The following is a 14,692-nucleotide window of genomic DNA, read 5'->3' as shown; positions in this document are numbered from 1 at the left end:
GACCTTGGATGGGACAGCTTGGGAATTTGGACTTACATGTGAAGATCTGGAAATCACTCAGCCTCATACCTTCCTGGGCTCCTGGCTTTTTTGTCCATAATGTTTGGTGAATTGTTTATGAGTTCAGATGATGGGAACTGGAAAGGGGAGGTCCAGGGCCAATTTCTGTTAGGCAGCAAGGTCAAAGTGCCCAAAGAGATTTGGCTCTTCTGTCACATGATGAAGTTCTCTTTTTGTTGAAGCAGGAGGTTTCCAAGATGAAGGACCAGCAATCTCCTCCTCCTCCAGAACCTCCCTTAACTCCATTCTTTCATCCCACATTCATTTACCAAGCGCTGACTCTGTGTAGGCTCTGCACAGAACACTGGGGATACAGAAATGAATGCCATTGGCCCTTGCTGTCAAGAGACTCACAGTTTAGTAAGGAAGAGAAGTCCATTCAAAAAGTACTTCTAACCTAGTATGATACAAATTGTGGCATAGGGCTGAACTCAGTTTGTAGGACCGCCAGAAAGGACTGCAAGTGGCCTGGGAGTTTGGGATGGCTTCACAGGATGGCCTCTAAACAGGCTTTGGAGGATGAGGAGTTGGTCCAACATTGGAGATGGAGAATCACATTCCAGGTGAAGAAAGAGCATGGGTAAAGGTACAGAAGCATGAAGGAGCGAGGGTAGGGGCTGGGTGGGGATGGGAAGAGTGAGAAATTTAGCAGGAGGATGTGAGGCTTAAAAAGGGGCCACCACAGAGAGTTCTGCTGGAAAAGCAGGTGGGAGCCTGCTCATCATAGGCTGGAGAGATAGGATAACACTACGACAGATACCAGAGTCTGTCTGATAAACGTAGCTACTTGAATTCAGATTAGGTCAACGAAGTTCAATCATCAGGCTAGGTAAAGAGATTCGGCTTTGCCCTAGCCAATGGGTGTTTCCTGCAGGGAAAGGAGCTAGCACCCAGCACACCCCAGTCACCTTCAGGGGACTACGTGGACCACTGTCACCCCCACCCCTGTGCCTTTGCACGCAGCTTCTACTCTGCCCGACTCCACCTCGTTAACTCCTTCAAGATCCAGTTCAGGCATCTGCTCGGGAAAGACTTCCCTACAGATCCCATGTTTCCACTGTCATAGCATTTGTCTGACTGTATGTATTACATCTATCTGTCTCTTCATTAGGCTGTAAGCTCCTTGAGGGTGGGCACTATGTCTTATTTAGGCATGTACCAGGTCCATGGACATGTATAACTTGATATTTTTGCTCAGTACGTGAATGCAGGAACCAATGTTACTATTACTAATGATAATAAAACATCAAAATTGATGATAACATTTACTGCCTATGTGCTAAGAACCCCACATTCACTTGGTTATTCAGGCCTGAAACCTCAGTCCCACCCTTGACTGCCCCTTCACCCTCTCCACCCATATCAGTCTGTCTGAAAGCCTACCCACTGTACCCAGTAGGCAGTCCTCAAATCTGTATTTCTGTCCCCCAGCACTGCCTCTGCCTTGCTCCAGGTCAGCGTGATCTCAGAAGAGATGACTGTAACAAGCTCCTGAGGTCTCTCTGCCTCCAATCTTGAGATCTAGAATGTTTGACCTTAGTGGCAGGTACCATGATGTTCTGGGTACCTGGGGGCTGCCCATAGGATTCTGGGAGTAAAAAGAATACTATGAGAAACAGAAATTGTTAGGGTAATTTGGGGTCAGCAACAAGGTCTGCTTTTTCTCTCTTTGTTTTTAGCCTATCATTTGGCTGAGCATCTAATATGTGACAGGCATTAGTCATATTATATATGTTATTTGACTTAATTCTGCAATAACCCCCAAAAGGTCAAGGAAACTGGGGCCTGAAGTGTTTAAATAGCTTGTCCAAATGCCGGTTGCAAATAAAAGCCAAATTCAATTGGAACCCCAGCCTATCTGACTCTGAAATCAGAGTTTGGGGACTTTATACACACTGGGTGAGGGGTGTGAGACCTGTTCCTGTTCTTCTCTGTCTCTCTAAAGCCTAGAACAGCTCCAATCATCCTCAAGCAAAAACTGCCTCCACTAACGTCTTCCTGGATTAGACATCACTGCTGGGGGCCATTAACTCCTTAAGTCCCCTGAGAGAAGGAGCAATGGGTCCCCAAGTTGGAGAAAGAGGTGATGGGTGGTCTGAGATGTGGTGGCGGGGTGCCAGGGCTGGGGTGGGAAGACCACGGAAAGGGGGTGAGAAGGGAGGGGATGTGAGAAACAGACTTTGCTTTTCTCTGTGTGTCTCAGGATCAGCTGCACCGCCCGCCTGGGCCTCATCCTCCCCTGTTTGGAGCCCCTGCGAGCCTAGGTGTATAGAACCATCAACATATCCTGAATCATGGAAGCTTGAAATGATCCAATCTTAGAAGCACAACATCGTGCGGCTCTAGAAGCTTTGTTGTCTCATGATCTGTAGGCTCTCAGAAGCTTGGAATTCTCAAATCTTAAGTCTTAGAAACTTAGAACCTTATAGTCTTAGAATGTTGACATCATGGATTCATAAACTATCTGCACAGAAAATCTGTGAAGATCAGAGTTCATGCCCACTCCTTATTTTGGAGATGGGAAAGTGAGGCCCAGAGAAGGGAAGCAAGAGTCTTCCTCAACATCACACAGTGAATTCGTGGCCTAAGGAGCTAGAGTCCCTTACCAGCCAAGTGCAAGGATGGGGCGAGTGCCTGAGCTGCAGGACGGAGGCAGCCTGCAGTCTTGCCAGTTCCTCCTCCTGCCTGGTTTTGGTGTGGCCTTGGGCACTCACCTCCCTAGAAGAAGAGGGATTTCCAGGCAATGCCACCCTTCCTTGTGCTTCTCACCTTGGAGGGCGCGGTGGGGTGGGGATTGTGGCTCCTGGGATTGAAGGACAGTTTGCCAGGGCCCCCATATTCTTAGCTGCTGCCAGGTCCATCAGTGGGGGGAAGGGGCCTCCTGACCTGGGCATGGGGTGATACATTCTCTCTGTCTTCATGCTCTGAGCAGGCAAGGGGATGGAGTGGGGGTGCCAGCTGGCACAGGGGCCATGCTGCAGGGCCGTCCCAGGGAAGATGGAACAGGATTTCTTCAACAGCAAGGCTAAGTCCTACAGCCTCAGCAGTGTTGCAATTGCGCCCTTTCCTGGTCGGGGGAGGGGACTGAGGAAGAAAGACATTATTCAATCCTTGGAGAGTTGGGCTGGCTCTGACAAGCACCCCAGCTGGGCCTGTGTCCTGCCCTCTCTGCCAGCGGAGGCTGAGAGATAAACACAGCTCATTTGATACGGGCCAGCCGGGGCCTTGCTGGGAATGGGATCTGCTGTCTGATCCCCCCCTCTACTTTGTGGGGCTGGGGAGCAGATGGGGAGCAAACCAAGCCATGGTCCCCAGTGGCCACCAAAGCACAGACCCTGAGGGCATCATGGCCATGGCCTCAAATCTTTCTTCTGGGAAACCCAAGAGGCACAACAGAAGCAGTGCAGGGAGCCAAAGGAGGCTGGTCTCAGCTTCTCACAAAGGCAACTTTCTAAAGGTTAAGAATGGCCCTTAACTCCTGTCCTCCATTCCAGCGCCCCCTTGATGTGGAGGGGGAGTTCCTATCTCCAGGGTGAGCTGCTCCTGCTACTGTACTGCTTTTGATGCTCTGCGATTCTGCAGAGTTTAGGTGTCTAAGAGAATGATTCAGAAAGTGTGAGACTCTAGAAAGTGTGCAGGACGGAGGCATGGAGAGAAACCTCTAGATTCTAGATTAATAGAGGACCAAGAAAAAAAATTGGGAAAGGGACATGGTGGCCACTGGGGACAGGAAGCCTCTAGGCCCTGAGTTTGAGCAAAAAACCATAGCAGGTGAGGTGAACTAAAGGGAAGTCTGCTTGGGAGCATGGGGTCCTGGGTTTAAATCGATAGCTGGGTGGCCTCAGCAAGTCAACTTGGTCTTTGCGGCTCCTCAGTTTTCTCATCTAGTTTTCTTACAATTAACAATTATAAGTAACAACCCCAATGACCCTGCAAAACTGCCTTATCCTCTTGAATCTGGAACAGATGATAATGTCCATCCAGCAGGGTCATTGTTACCGTAATTGTCATAATTATAACATTCAACTATGTGTCAGGAACTGGGCTAAGTGAGCATTTTCCAAGCATTATCCAATTTAATTGTCAAAACATTGATGCTAATAAGATAAGTAATTTATATAAATAGAATATCATTGATAAACATTGGTTCCTTTCTCCAAATTTCAATCTCATTTAATTTAGTATGTCTTTTCGGACACTTAGCTTGTGCTGGGCCTTCCAGATTCCCCTCTAAAAGAGCTTAGATTATTCTTTATGTAATGGAGAGTTTTTTGTAGAATGATAGCATCCCTTCTCTGTTGTAAAAATCACGAGGTACCTGTATGCAGGAGGGTTGGCGAGGGATAGGGCCAGAGGCAGAGGGGCAGGGCAAGGAGGCCTCAACTCCCAACATGGAGCCCTGACCTGGGGTTGGGTGCAGAGCTGGTGAGGGGTGAGGACACGAGTATTGTATTCAGGACAGAGCTCAAAAGACTGGGCAACTGACTGGCTATGGAAGGACAGAGGGGTGGAGGTCTCAAGAAACCAGAATTGCAGGAGAGATACCTAACCCCATAAGAAAATAAACTATTGCAATCATTCTTAAAAGCATTCTTCTACATATTGGCAACGTATCAGTTGTTTGTATCAGTTGTAAATCATTTGTAAATATCATTTGCAAGTCATTACAAAAATAATCAATTTATGTGCAGTCACAGTACCATTGACCATTTTTAAGGATATTTTAAAAGTCAGTTTTGTAACAACCTTTCACTAGGCAGCACTTTGTTTTCCTGATTCAAACACTTAACGATCAGAGCTCACTGAGGTATAGGGACACAGCATAGAATGAAAGCAGGAAAGCTGCTTTCAGTAGCTTTATTTGAAAGATATGTCACATGGCCCAGAGTGTGTGTCCGTGTGCGTGTGCGTGTGCGTGTGTGCGTGTGTGTGTGTGTGTGTGTGTATAGGCAGGTGAGCAGCCGGGGGCAAGAGATGATGGTGCAGAGATGTGGTAAATAAATAAGCCAAATGGGACAAAGGAAACGGAAGCAGGAGTGACTGTGAGAGCAGAAGGAGCACTGCCCTGAGAGTCGAGAGGCTCCGGGTCTCATCCTTGCTTGATGACTGACTTACTGTGTGTCCTAAGAGGTATAGTTTGGCCTCTCTGGGCCTCAGATTATTCATCTAATTATAATAACTAACATTTCTACCACAATCTAAATCTGTAAAAAGCATGTTCACTGCTTGATCCTCTAACCACTCTGTGAGAGAAGTGTCGGAGGGCCAGTGATATGCCCAGAGTCACACAGCCAGTCAAGCTGATATTGAAACTCAGTCATTCTGGCCCCCTGACTAGGAGAGCATGTCCTATGGATTCTCTTTTGCTTGAGTGTCCAGATGACATCCTTCCTAGAGCCAGAAAGAAGGAGGGATGAAGCAGGGACTCTGGGCTGGAGCCTCCTGGGACTCACAAAGCACTGGTTGGTTTGCCAGGCCCAGACATGTTCTGCCTTTTCCACGGGAAGAGATACTCCCCCGGCGAGAGCTGGCACCCCTACCTGGAGCCTCAGGGTCTGATGTACTGCCTCCGCTGCACTTGCTCCGAGGTAGGTTCCTCTGGCCTCCTGTGACAGGTATGTCTGGGAGATCTCCAGGGAGGGCACCCTGGAGGGAAAGAGGATAGCCTGACTTTGGAGTCTGGGGTATTCTGGAACCAGGCCCCCACAGAATTGTGGTCCATCAGCAGCAACTGAGGGACTTGGGGCCACACCACTTCACTACTGAGTATCTCGGGCATGGTCATAGATGCCTACTGTGGGCCTCCCAAGGTAAATCGCACAGTGGATCAGTGGCTGGGCTGGGATGAGGACACGGACCTCCCCTCTCTCACCCAGCCTTCTTTCCTGCTGCCACCAGCCTCCCGTGCCTACACAGCAGAAGGCAGAGCCTTCCTGACCTGACCCCCTAATCCTTCCTTTCCTCCTGCTTTCTCCTCCAGAGGCCTTTCTTGCCGCCCATCCTTAGGATGCATTTCCCAATGCCACTGGTCTAAATGTTTGTTCTTTGCAACTTTGCACAAATGCCACCTCCACCAACAGCTTTACTTGATCCCTCACCTGAAAGTATTTTCTTCTTCTGGGAGGCCACATAAGTTTCTCTGTCCCTCTCTGCTGATCACTGTCAACCAAGTACAATGGTTGTCTATCAGTTACTGCCCCTCCTCCATGGAGCTCTGGGAGCATGTCTTTCTGGGTACTCACTCTTGCCCAGGTCGGGGTCCTGCCAAAGGCTGTACCAACTAGGGCAGAGACCAGAATTTTTTTTTAATTTATTTATTTTAATTGGAGGCTAATTACCTTACAGTATTGTAGTGGTTTTTGCCATACATTGACATGAATCAGCCACGGGTGTATATGTGTTCCCCATCCCGAACATCCCTCCCCATCCCATCCCTCAGGGTCATCCCAGTGCACCAGCCCTGAGCACCCTGAGTTTTTTGTAAACCTCTCTCCTCCCAGCCCACCCCAACCCAGCACCCTCCACAGGACCTTGTACAGTCAACTAAGGGGGGTAAATGAAACCCGCGTGTGGTCCAGAATTCCCAGGCCGGGTGTGGGGCTGGAGGATGGGGAAGGAGAGAGTGAGTGAGGAGGCCTGAATCCCCTTGGCCCTGGCTCAGCTGCTGGAGGCCAGCCTCATTGGTGTGAAGTCCAGAGCTCTGTCTGTCCAGGCGCTGGTGCTAGGGAGGGGGGTACCTAGTCCCAGCTAGAGCCAGCCCCTTGGACCCCTCTTTCCCTGCACAGCCAAGGCTGTGAGAGCCTCCCTTGTTAAAACAGTCCTCAGAGTGGGAGCAGAGAAGACCTTCTGAGGAAACCCCAGAAGGTGGAGGGGTGTGGGCCAGCCCCTCTCCTGACTCTGACCACTAGGGTCTCCCTTCTCTGGGGTCTTTTCCTCTGACTCCACACTGCTTCGACCATGTTGGCCCCTGGTCAGACCTGATGCCAGTGGGAGCACAACTGCCCATCCCTGCCTCCCCTTGGTTTCTTAGCACATCTGAGGCCAATCAGCCTTTTCAAAAAGAACTTTGTGAAATATAGCCAAAAAACAAGAAGGAAACCATAACAGAAAATTCCAGACATATCATGCGGTCCAGTTGACCAAGTCCAAGTTTTGTGATCAGTGGAGCTAATTCATTTCTCTCTCCCTGGAGTTCACACATACACAGTTTCCTCACCCCAAGGGGCTGTAGCTGACATCCCCAAAATACACTCTGAATTCCTTCCTTCTTTCCATCATCATCACTCCCCTAATCTAAGCCACTTTCCTCTCTCACCTGGGCTGCTGTGTAAGCATCCCAGAGTCTCCTTGTACCCCTTTTCTCTTTTTTAAATACTTTTTGGTGTTGACCATTTTTAAGGTCTTTATCGAATCTGTTACAATATTGCTTCTGTTTTAGGTTTTTTGGCTTTTTGACTGTGAGGCATGTGCTATCTCATCTCCCCCACAGTTAGGGATCAAACTCGCATCCCAGCATTAAAGGCAAAATCTTAACTATTGGACTGCCAGGGAAGTCCTCTTCCTGTACCCTTTCTAATCTGTCCGCTGCATGGCAGCTCAAAGGATCTTTTCTGAACCTGAAACTAATCACGTCATTCAGAAGCTCTTAAAACCCTCCAATAGCTTGTCATTGCACCTAAAGTAAAATTCGAATTGCCTGCTGTGGGATCTACACCATCTGAACCATCTGATTTCTGCCTTCTTCTGCAACCTCATCTCCTACCTGCGCCAATGCTGCAAACTCATTCCAACTTGCTCCTCCACGCGGAATGTTCTTCCCCCAGATCTTCCCAGGAATGGTTCCTTCTCATCTCGCAGTGCACGACATAAAGTTACCTCCTTATGAGGCTTTCTCTACAGCCGTTTCTAAAATAGTCTAACCTTGTTAACGCAATCACGTTACCCTGTTTTATTCCTGTTATAAATTTAACATCTGACACGATCTGGTTCCTACTTGTTTATTTTTTATAGTCTGTCTCCCTCTCTGCTAGGATGGAAGCTCCGTGAGAGCAGAACTCTTGTCTCTTGCTCACTGTCCCTAGTGCAGAAGAGGATGTGGCACCCAGGTGTCATGCAGTGAATATCGAGTGAATGAATGAGGCCCTGTTCCCTCCACCTGAGGCATTTTCGGCATCACAGAAAGTGCACAGACCTACGCAGTGCTCACCTGCTGTGTGTCTTAGGCAACTTCTCTGAGGCTCTTTTCTCGTTTTGAAATCGTGAATAATAATAATACCTGCCACTAGGGTTGCTGAGAGAATGCAGTGAGAGAATACATTTCTATATAACATAATGCCCCTAGTAGCCATTCAATAAATGGTAGTTATGATTTTCCTGAGAGGTTCCCTTTGACTGCAAGGCCTCCCGCCTTGCCCCCCACCGCCTTTTGCGCCCTAGCCTGTTTCTACCTTACTTCCTGCTGCATCTCACTCACCATCTCCATTCCTTGATACCTTCAAGGCCAGAATCAAGAGATAGATTCTAACTCTTCAGATACCAAAGTTCCTTGCGTTCTATCCTAGTTTCTCATCTGAAGGGCTCCATTCATGCTCTGGATGTTTATCTAGCACCCCTGGGTCCCAGGCCTCAAGAAGGCCACTTTTTAGAGCTCAGACAGATTCTATGGACTCTAGGATGCCCGTTAGCACTGATTAATTCTTGTGATCACCTCTGGCCATCTTAGGAAGCAGTGGCCCCAGAAGGATTAGGGCCTGGCCCAGGGTTCTCCGTGGGGCAGGAAGCTGCTTTGGTAGAAGTGTTTGGGGGCTCTCAGGTGCCGGCAACTTCAAAGTTTAAGCAAACTTGACTCCAGTTGGCCAAGAAAGAGGCCATCTCTCCCTCCCCTGCTGGTTCTCATTCACTCACCCATTCAGACTTCCGCAGGCACTCGCTTGGAGCAAGGCCCCATGCTGACAATTCAGAGATGAACAGAATGAAGCTTGGCCATTGTTCTGCTGAATAGAAGGGACAGATGTACTGTTACAACCCAGGGCAACACCTCTTAGAGCAGAAGGGAGGGGAAGGTGTGGGCCACCTGAGACAGGCTGACAAACTGCCTGGGAAAACCTCCAGGGGTGGCCTCTCCCTCCAGCTCTTCCATGTCTGCTCACTTTCCTGTGAATGTTTCTCTGCCCCTTCTCTCTCCTTTCCTGTATTTGAAAAAGCCTAAGAACTCCAGGTCCTTCCTCAGGTTCCAGTCCCAAGGCTGTGTGTGGGATCACCCACACCTCTCAGAGACTTAGTGAGCAGATCACAGAGCCCTGAGCCTTCTCCACTTCCCTGTCACCTGCCTTCATGTGTCACAGTCCTCCATTAGCCACGAGGCTCAGATCCAGAGGTAAAAGAACAAAGCCTTGGAGTTAAAACAGCACAGTCAAGATCGATGTTGAGGGACTTCTCTGGCAGTCCAGTGGTTAAGACTTCGCCTTGCAATGTAGGGGTTGTGGATTCACTCCCTGGGGAAGCTAAGATCCCACATTCAGTTCAGTTCAGTTCAGTCGCTCAGTCGTATCCGACTCTCTGTGACCCCATGAATCACAGCATGCCAGGCCTCCCTGTCCATCACCAACTCCTGGAGTTCACTCAAACTCATGTCCATTGAGTCGGTGATGCCATCCAGCCATCTCATTCTCTGTCGTCCCCTTCTCCTCCCGCCCCCAATCCTTCCCAACATTAGAGTCTTTTCCAGTGAGTCAAGATCCCACATATCCCAGGGTAAAAACCCAAAACAAAAAACAGGAACAATGTTGTAAAAAATTAAATAAAGACTTTTAAAATGGTCCACATGAAAAAAAAATCTTTAAAAAAAGTCAATGTCAAAATAACCCAAATCTTTTACTTGGATTTCTCTCCTTAGTCTCTCACCACTAAGGGACACAAGATCTGTGCAAATCCAGGCATGGGGTGTGCTCCTCCATGGTGGGGACACAGATGAGTGAGCCACACAAGTGAGCAGGCAGGAGAGAGACTGGACACGTGGAATTTATCACTTTTGTCCCACTGCAGGCTTAAAAGGAGTGCAGCACCCCATGGTCGGGAAGGGGTTTGAGGAGAGGACAGTGGGAGGCAATGGCTCTTTGGAAGCAGGACTGACCCCTGTGTCCCCTTCAGAATGCCCACGTGAGCTGTTATCGCCTCCACTGTCCGCCCGTCCACTGCCCCCAGCCCGTGACTGAGCCGCAGCAGTGCTGTCCCCGCTGTGTGGGTGAGTTGCCTCGCGTCTGCCCTTGTGCCAGCGTCCCACCTGCCCACTGACCCTTGACCCACTCCTGACACAGCCAGAGGAGGTCCCTGGAATGAGAAGGGCAGACTCCAGCCACCAGAGCTGTTGAGCCACCAAGGTGCTCACAGAACGCATCCTCCACGGATCCCCGAGGAGGGCTGGGGTGGCCACAGACTTCTCAATCTTGAGTGGCTGTGCTTGGCAGGAGGAGGGAGGGAATGTGGAAAAGAACTGAAGGAAAACAGGTGTGCCTGACCTGTTGATGGCACACGTGGGCTTCATTCTCTCAGGTTGGCCAAAGCCTGAGAGAGTGGATGCACCCCGTGTAAGTGAAGGTGAGTGAACTGGGGCTGGGAGGCCCTGCTGGGTGGCCCTGCTGGGTGACCCCGGGATTACCACCCGGGGCTGGGAATGGCCGCAAGAGTTGAATATGTACTCTGAGACTCCTCCTGTGCTGCGGTTCAGAGGTTCTAATATGTGCCCCAATGCTAAATGTCCATGATTTTAAGAATCTACTAATAGCCTCTGAGACTGGGATTCCAGGATGCAAAGGTAAGAGAGGAGAGAGGAGAGGTGATCTGAGAAGAAATCAACATAAGCAAGTGGCAAATGAGGGGCAGTCAGCAGGGTGGCCAACTCGGAAGGCAAGAGATGTCAAGAGGAGGACCCGAGTTTAGTAACATCAAGAAGGTGATGGGGGGGGAGTCCCAGGTTGCAGCCTCAGCTCCAGACTCTGGAAGCGGCTCTCTTGGGGGACTGGGGACCTGTGTGGGGTATGGGCTTAGAGGGGCTTCTTTTCCAAGTGGGATCCCAGTAGGGATCTGACTGTGACTCCAACTTGGGTCATGGTTTCCTGGCTCTGGGTTCACTAGGGGAGCAGGGTCTCTAGACGTCATCCTGTGCAGTGAGGAGGCATTACACCTCCCAGTTGAGGCTGACCCCAGGAGTCCTGACCACTCCCCACTGTGCCTCGGTCCAGCCCCATTCTTCCTGCCATGCTCCTCACTCCCTCCCTCTTTCCCAGCCTTGCCCCTTTGCCTACTTGGTCTGCATATTCCTCAAGACTCATCTCAGCCATCGGCCCCTTCAAGAAGCCTTCCCTGACCGCCCTTCCCAGCTGAGTTAGGGGTGCCTCTTTTATGCTGCCACAACTTGTGTGCTCCCATCTGCCCTAGCCCAGACCATACCAGTGTCACTGCTTGGGGCCTGTCTCTCTACCCGGTGAGACGGTCAGTTTCCCCATGTGAGGGGCTGGGCCTTACTCGCACTCCATTCCCAGCATGTAGCATGGTGCCTGGTGCAGAGAAGGTGCTTAGGAAAGGTGCCTTGAAAAAAGGAGCAGGTTCCCCTTGAACTGGAGGGTACCCCTCTACCCAGTAGGGTGAGGACAGGCTAACTGGCAGGTGATGGGGAGGGTGTCTGGTGGCCAGGGAGTGGAAGGCACTTACACCAAGATCAAGCACAGTCCAGATCACACCAGTGAACTCCACTAGGATGAAACTCCATATGGAACCTTGTTTTGTTCACTTCTGCATACCCAGAACCTAGAACAGTGCCTGGCACTAGCAAGTGCTCCATGGATGCTTACTGAATGTTGAATGAACTAGCATAGGTCTAAACTGAGTGGCACTCAGTGGAGCTGAGGCTTCCGGCCTTGCCTTATTGCAGCAATCAGAGCCACCTCTGACACTCAGAGGCTTAAAGGCCATGGAAGGGAGTGACATGGTCAGAGAGAAATGTCAGGGTTCCTCTTGGTTCATCAATATAAGCTCTGGCTGGGAAGGCTGAGGCCAGAGCTTGGTTTAAATGACAATAAGGGTTAAGATAAAAACATTTCAGAGAAGTGGCCCAGTTAGTTCTGATAAAGCTCTAGACCATTTTCTTCTTCCTCCTTCCCCTCCCCACCTACAGAACCTCATACCCCTTCTGGGCTCCGGGCCCCACCAAGGTCCTGCCAGCATAATGGGACCACGTACCAACATGGAGAGATCTTCAGTGCTCACGAGCTGCTCCCCTCCCACCTGCCCAACCAGTGTGTCCTCTGCAGCTGTACCGTAAGACCTTCAGCTCCCCTCTCATGTAGGCCAGTGGTCTGGGCCCTGGGGGATTGTCCCTTCTGGTCAAAGGGCATGAGAATGAATGGGCTCCAGGGAGGGGAACATCTGTGGGTAGGAACCTCCTGCTCAGGGCTTCCACGCCGTCCTGAGCTGCCTGGTCACCTCGCACTGACCCTGGCCATTTCCGAGTCCTCTGTAGACTGCACTCCTTGAGGGCAGGAGACATACTCAACTCATTTCTGTATCACGAAGGGCCCCCAGCTCAGGGCCCTGCACATAGCATGAATGAATGAATGATTAGTGATCAATCCTGGGGTGCAGAGACAGGGCCAGACTGTTTGTAGTAAATGTAACTTAATCTGAAGCTAATTAAACTCCCCCTGCTTTGGTCAGAGCTGGGCCTACGGTCAGGTCAGGCAGAGCTGAACCAGCAGTGTTATCAGGAGACAGAGACTGAAGTCAAGCAGGACCTGAACTGGACAGTCTTCCCCTTCTCTTCGGGGGTTCCAGGCATGGCCCTGCTGCACATTTGTAGGTGGCCTTCAGCATGTCATCCTCACCCTTGGGTTTAGTGCATCTGTGCACTGGTGGGAGAAACCCCTGGTATCTCGATTTCCCTACCACCTGACCAGCAGACTTCTCTGAGCCTCAGTTCTTCTGAGTGTGTAAGGGGGTCTAGGCTTCCCTGGTGGTGCTAGAGGTAAAGAAGCTGCCTGCCATGCAGGAGACATAAGAGACATGAGGTCGGGAAGATAGTCCAGAGGCGGGCATGGCAACCCACTCCAGCATTCTTGCCTGGAGAATCCCACGGACAGAGGAGCCTGCTGGGCTACAGTCTGTAGAGTCGCACAGAGTTGGACATGACTGAGCACACATGCATGCACACCCGGGAGTCTAACAAGGTGATCTCCAAGGTCCTCTTTGATTAGATAACCATCTGATTCTGCAGTGATGAGAGGGCAAGAGGCCCATTCTAGGTGTCAGACACCCAAGTTTCAGCTCTGGGTCTGTCACGGTTCCATGTGTGACCATTAGAGACAGTCATCTCTCTTGGATCTCTCTCCCATCTTTTCAGTGAGAGGATCCCATCACTCTGAGTCTGAATTTCAAGGTACCTGTGCTGCAGAGCAAACAACTTATAATAAGAGGGACCACTTAGAAATCAACCTAGACATTGGTTATTTTTGCAAGGCCTGGGCCTCTTGAAGTAAACTAGGGCACTGTACCTACTAGGAAACGCCTTATGTTTATATACAGTATCCCAATGGCCCTATCACTAATCATATTTTATAGATAAGAAAACTGAGGCTCAGAGCAATCAAACAATTGGCCTAAGGTCACATGACTTCCCAGGTGGCACAGCAGTAAAGAATCTGCCTGCTAATGCAGGAGACACAAGAGACGTGGGTTTGATCCCTCAGTTGGGAAGATTACCTGGAGTAGGAAATGGCAACCCACTCCAGTATTCTTGCCTGGAGAATCCCATGGACAGAGGAGCCTGGTGGTCTATAGTCCATGGTGTCCCAAAAAATCAGACATCACACACACACACACACACGCGCACAGCTAGTTAAGTGGCATACTCAGAATTCAGACGCAGGGCCACATGGTCCCAAACCCACACTCTTTTACCTGAACTGTGCTGCACCTGGATGGAGAGGGGGCTGTGGGGAAGAGAGAACTCATGGTGGGGAAGGTGGTAAGAGGTGGTAAGAGCATTCTCGTGAGCCCTTGTCCCCTCCCCCTGGATACTTTGGTCTCCCCTTCTTTCTTCTCATCCCTGTTTATATGGGACTTGTTTGAAGGATCAGAATCCTCACTTCTGAGACTCGCCGGAAAAGGAATAGGGGAAGGATTGAAAGTAATCTCACTTCTTCCCAGGGACACTTTTTGCCTTGCAGTTTAAAAAGGGTTTTCATAACCATTCCCTCATTTGATTTCATAACCCAGATGGAAGTGCCCCCATTTCACAGATGAAGAAGCTGAGGCCCAGAGAAGTGACTCACCAAAGGTCATCCGGCCTCCTGACTCCCAGAAGGCCCTTTCTGCTGCAGTCTTGCCTTTCCAGACTGGGTCCTGAAGTTGGGGACCTAGAGTTTGCATAAGAGCAAGATAAGCTCAAGGAGACATGCACTCGTCCCGCTCATCTATGCTGGCTTCCCTGTCCTAGAAGGACATTGACAGCAGGAATAAGAGCCTGAAACATTCTGCCTGGCTGTGTCTCTGACTTCAGGGGGTTCAGGCCCCTCCATAGTCCCTTCCCATCTATAGGTTGGGAAAATCTCACCTCACTAGGTTGCTGTGAGAGCCTAGG

General features: G+C 50.1%; 1 protein-coding gene across 2 annotated transcripts in view; it reads left to right on the top strand.

Moving 5' to 3' along the window:
• CHRDL2 (chordin like 2) overlaps positions 1–14,692 on the top strand; it is a 33,927-nt gene that overhangs the window by 5,478 nt on the left and 13,757 nt on the right. For both annotated transcript variants that reach the window (XM_055422678.2, XM_055422677.2), the window contains exons 2-4: positions 5,536–5,648; positions 10,210–10,303; positions 12,233–12,375. In XM_055422678.2, the coding sequence (XP_055278653.1) occupies positions 5,536–5,648; positions 10,210–10,303; positions 12,233–12,375 (350 nt within the window). The remainder of the gene's footprint in view (positions 1–5,535; positions 5,649–10,209; positions 10,304–12,232; positions 12,376–14,692) is intronic.

This window comes from Moschus berezovskii, chromosome 14, assembly GCF_049115385.1.
Source record: "Moschus berezovskii isolate FMDL1 chromosome 14, NW_MosBer_1.0, whole genome shotgun sequence".
NCBI classification, from domain to species: Eukaryota; Metazoa; Chordata; class Mammalia; order Artiodactyla; family Moschidae; genus Moschus; species Moschus berezovskii.
This window is presented reverse-complemented; position numbering and strand designations above follow the sequence as displayed.